General features: G+C 33.5%; 2 protein-coding genes across 2 annotated transcripts; both read right to left on the bottom strand.

The window, feature by feature from the left end:
* LOC121781571 (sclareol synthase, chloroplastic-like) lies at positions 1-1,112 on the bottom strand. The gene is made up of 5 exons (XM_042179292.1): positions 1,067-1,112; positions 792-994; positions 611-720; positions 312-410; positions 1-226 (listed from the first exon to the last, which is right to left on the bottom strand). Exons 1-5 carry the CDS (start codon positions 1,110-1,112, stop codon positions 1-3), a joined length of 684 nt encoding a protein of 227 aa, XP_042035226.1.
* Positions 1,113-1,354: 242 nt separating this feature from the next.
* On the bottom strand, positions 1,355-3,662 carry LOC121781570 (zinc finger MYM-type protein 1-like). The gene is made up of 4 exons (XM_042179291.1): positions 2,732-3,662; positions 2,480-2,632; positions 1,978-2,375; positions 1,355-1,900 (listed from the first exon to the last, which is right to left on the bottom strand). Exons 1-4 carry the CDS (start codon positions 3,660-3,662, stop codon positions 1,355-1,357), a joined length of 2,028 nt encoding a protein of 675 aa, XP_042035225.1.
* Positions 3,663-5,282: the final 1,620 nt, after the last annotated feature.

The raw sequence follows: 5,282 nt of genomic DNA, 5'->3' as shown, positions 1-5,282 counted from the left end.
TTACTCATTGACTAATTCAAGAATGTTGTAGCACTCTTTTCTTGAACCACCATAGTCGAAAAAATCATCGATAAGGGTTACAAGCAGAGTTGTTTTGGTAAAGGCTAGACGAGCATGAGCAGACGTCGCACAATCATAGATGACTATTAATGAAGCCAGAAAATAAGAAATGAATACCACTTGTCTTCCAAACTTCAAAGTGTCCAGTCTACAATCTGCATACCACCTGCATCATGTAATTTGGTTAATTAATCCAACAATTTTATGCTTAAACTAAACATAAAAAATAAAGTACATTGCAATAGTCATACCTTTGCAGTTGTTGAAGTTCTTTGTGGTACTGAGCTTGGCAAATAGTGAAATCTTGCATCGCCAATGCTATCAAATCTCCATTGCATATATTAGAGAATCTGATGAAACAATAAACAGAGCTTGATTCACTTTTATGGTGAATTTATCATAAAAATTAGAGATAAGAAAATACAAAAATGTTTTGAGTGGAAGTCCAAGATGTCCAAATTGATATTGTAACAATTAAAGTAACACATTAACATTAATTACTCCAATAAAGCAATTCCAATAAATTAAATGTTGTTACAATATTGCATACCTATTTTTAACTCTCAGAGCTTGGTAATGGCTCATGTCATATAAGTCGAGGTTTCGTCTAACTCCCAACCTTATGGGTATGCCATGGTAGTTATTCATGTAGAATTCCACCTTGAATTTATGAGAGAAGATTAGTCTAAACTTAATCTTACTAGTGAATGAAAACATATTTAAGAACTCACTAATTTGTGCAATTTCTTGTCAGGAATGGAGTTACTATGCAACAGGTGGTTGAGAAAAGTGATAGTCCAAGCAAGTATATTCTCAAGACCGGTCTCTTCTTCGTATATTCTCTCATGCGCTGCTCTATAAAGCTCGATAACCATCGCCACATCAACTTTTTCCTGGCTAACACCGTCTTTATTATCATATGGTGCAAGTTCTTCTAAGATGTGCAATAATATGCATAAAATGAATGAACATATCATCATCATGTATTTTATTGAATCATTTGTACCTGAGGAAACTTCATATACTTTAACTCGCAAAAGTCTAAATGCCATTGCTTGAGTAGTAACATTGAATAATATAACTTCGTGTTTTTGCTGCCACAGCCTGCAGTGTTTGATCATGGAAATCAAACCAGATATATAGTAGATGATCATAAAAAAATACTAAAGGATAAGATAATCAATGGCGGATCCAGGAATCAAAACTCGTGGGGTCGAACCGAACAAGATTATATATATAATATTTAAATAAATATTTCTAAACAAAAATACATAAAAATATATATACCACAATCTTATGCTATGCGAGATAGTTGGCTTCTTCGAGTAGCCATTTTCTGAAAACGACTCAAAATCATTTCATTGGGAATAGTTGCAAACACCTCCTTCTCGCTATATACCATCAAATCGTCGTTTAACCAGTCATCTCCCATCTTATTTCGCAGCTCTGACTTCACAAATTTCATTGCAGAAAACACTCTTTCAACAGATGTTGTCGCTACTGGTAAAAGTAAGACCAATTTTATCAACCGATAAACCAATTTGAAAATCTTATCTTTCATCATTTCAACCATCTTCTGTGAAAGAGTTCCTAAATCTTCAACATCTGAGAAACGTGTATCTGTTCTTGCATCACTCACGAAACTTCGAAGTTCTTGAGTTAACAAGCTAAGCTCCATGGATGAAAAGTCTTCCGGATAAAGAGTGGCAAGATGAATAAGTTTATCGACATTGATATTGGAGAAATGATTTCTTGGATCAAGGCATACCATACATTCGAGTAAGTCGGTGCTGGATTCAGGAAAACGATTCCTCATTTCTTGACTAATTAAGTCAACAACCTGATTGTGAAAAAAAATTAAGTTAAGGAGTTAATGTCAAAGTTTAAATAAATAAGAATATTAGTTATAAAAAATACCTGACAAAAAATTTCAACACAATAATAATGATAGTTTGTAATAGTTTTTCCATCATTCTTCATGCGAATACGTCTTGGAACAATGTCGTCCATGATAGGAACATCAATTTCATTTGCCCGGCAAAATGCTTCCACTTCTTGCAAGAAATCATCCCATCCAGATTCTCGAAATGCTTGCAAGTCCTCTTTCACAGTCACTATCAAATTTATAGCATTCAAAATATTTTGATCTTTATATTGCAGCGCACAAGATAGTGCATCAGTCATACCCAACAAGCGTTTCATCAACATCATGAGAAACACAAAATCAAAATTTTCCATCTTTTGAAGCAACCCTTTAGATTTGCCACCTATTTCTGGATCGACCCCATCTTCAAATACTGTTTCAAGTACTTTGACTATCGAGGGCCACATAGATGTAAGACGAACTATAGTAATATAATGAGATCCCATCGTGTGTCACCTGGTCTATGCAAAGAAGTTTCTTGATTTAGACCTTTACCTGAACTGATTTCCCCTTTCTCAATCATTTCAACCATTCTATCATATTCATTTTGTCGGAGTATATCTGCCCTTTTGCAAGAAGATCCACAGACTGTAACAATCGGACTGAGATAGTTGAAAAAATCAGAAACATGTCGATTTGCCTTACATACTGCCACACATACCAATTGAAGCAGATGGGCAAAACAATGAACATAATACGCTGATGGATTTTCTTTTAAAATAAGTGCTTTAAGTCCATTAAATTCACCCCTCATATTTGAAGCCCCGTCATATCCTTGACCTCTCAATCTTGACAAAGATAATCCCAACTTAGAAAATACGAAGTCAATTGTCATTTTCAAGCATTTTGATGAAGTTTCTTTAACATGAACTAAGGCTAAAAATCTTTCTATTATCTCTCCATTTTTGTTCACATATCTAATAACAATAGCCATTTGCTCCTTCACCGAGCAATCTCGAGACTCATCAACCATTATGGAAAATAATTTATCACCAAGTTCCTTCATTATTTCTAGCGTAGTTTCAACTGCACATGCATTAACTATTTCTTTTTGAATTGATGGAGCAATCATTTGATTATTTCCAGGAGCATTGTTCAATACAACTTGACCAACTTCATCATTCCTTAAACTATACCAATATAATAGCTCTAGAAAGTTGCCCCTATTTGAAGAAGTTGATGTCTCATCATGTCCTCTAAAAGCCAAACCTTGATTCAAAAGGAATCGAATAACATCAAGAGTTGCAGTCAAACGAATCCTATATTCCTTCTCTTGTTTTGAGCTAACTCTACTAACAATATAAGTCACACTCTGCTTTTGATTTACAAAATTTTCATATTCAATTCTAGCTTTGTTGTGTGAACTACCCGTTGACCCAACATGGGCTCTAAATCTTTCATTAGCCTTCTTCCAATTAGAGAAACCACCACTAACAAATGCTTCATCTCCCGGTGCTAAATAACCACGCTTGAAAAGAAAACACCAAAAACAATACGCAGCATCTGTTGTCGTACTATATTCAAGCCAAACATAATCTTTATACCAAACATCCCTAAACCCTCTCTTATCTTTTCCATATTGTTTTTTTGGAAAATCATGGCTTTTTGGTTGGCAAGGACCTTTGGCAACATATTCTCTACGAATACGATCCTGAATATTCACATCAAAACTATCCATAGAGTCTCATAATCCGGGGTCGGCTTTAATTTTCTCTTTATCAATTTCAATCTAGTTCGGATTATTTTCAACTACCACATTATTTCCCAATTGTTGTGGTTCTTGCTCAACATTAGCACTAGAAGAACCGATAGAAACTCGAGGTCTTTTATTAAGATATTTATCCATTAACCTAAAAAAATTAATATAAATTTAGAATTTATATTTAATCATTTTTCATATACAAAATAAATGAATAATCGACAACTCCAAAGCAATTAAGCAAAGAATTTGCAATATCTACTTAAATGATGATCAATTTAATAATGCTAACTGCTACTTAAATGTGAAAACTGAAAAAAAAAAAACAAATAATAGTATTACTAACTTAAACTTGAATTATGATTTATTGATTTTACCTACCTCGAATCCTTGATACAATGAATAATTGATTGTCAAATTGCCAATTGCTAAAATATTCTTTCAAACTCCTTGCACAGAACCTGTGAAATTTCTTCTCTGCAGACTGTAGAATCGGCGACTGGGTCAATTAAAAGTGGGTTAAAACGTGAACTACTCCTATTTTAATAGCTTTGTTGTGTGGACTACTCCTATTAGAAGTTGGGTCAATTAAAAGTGGGTTCAATTCTAGAATTAATTAGTAAAAGGAAGCCCAAATTGTAAAGCCCAACTGTAAAAGGAGGCAGGCCCAAATAAGAATCTCTATCTCTCTTCCTTCTTCTCTGCAAAATCGGCGACGCGGGGCAGGAGATTGGCGGCGTGGGGTCGGCGGCTGAGGGAGGGCATTATCCGGCGATTCTCCGGGGACAGCGGTGGGGTCGGCCGACCCCCCCGACCCCACCTAGATCCGCCGCTGAAGATAATATAGAAAAATAAAAGATGAAAAATTAAAGGGTAATATATTATTCCACTAATAACTCAGGATAATATTATACCGAATTTTAACATCAGACTTTTGGTAAGAATCATTAACCACGTTACCACTAAACTAAGATGCATTTGCAACTTGTGGTAAATTGATCGCTTTTGTCTGTTATTCCACGACCATTATGTTTGGCCTGCCACCTCATAAAAAAAAAACAACAAATGTAATCCCAAATTTCAAAAGGTCAATGAATTGAGACCCATATTATCAAATTTCTCAAAAAAAATTAGCAAGTTAGGAATGTAATTTCGTATATTTAATTTGTTATATTAAATAATTTTATTAAATTATTACATTTAGTTAATACATTTTGAAATTTAACAAAACCAACATAAATAAATAAAAAATACATAATGCTAAAATTGTAAAATTAAAAAATACAAGCCAAATGCATAAATAAAAACATAAGATTAATAATTATATTACAACAACTAAATAATTATTATTACTTTTGAGCACTCGTTTTATAAAAATGATAATAATTAGTTAAAGTGGAGAAATGGTAAAGTAAATGAGAGAATAATGTAGAGAAGAGTCTTGTCTATATTATTCTCTCTCTTACTTTACCATTTCTCCACTTTAACTATTTATTATCATTTTTACAAAACGAGTGCTCAAAAGTAACTGGGACTGCTAAAGCGGGACGGAGGGAGTAGTATCTTTAAATGTATTTTATTTTAGTTTGAATATTATAT

This window comes from Salvia splendens, chromosome 20 (assembly GCF_004379255.2).
Source record: "Salvia splendens isolate huo1 chromosome 20, SspV2, whole genome shotgun sequence".
Lineage (NCBI taxonomy): Eukaryota > Viridiplantae > Streptophyta > Magnoliopsida > Lamiales > Lamiaceae > Salvia > Salvia splendens.
Note: the sequence above shows the minus strand (reverse complement) of the source record. Positions and strands in the feature narration are given on the sequence as shown.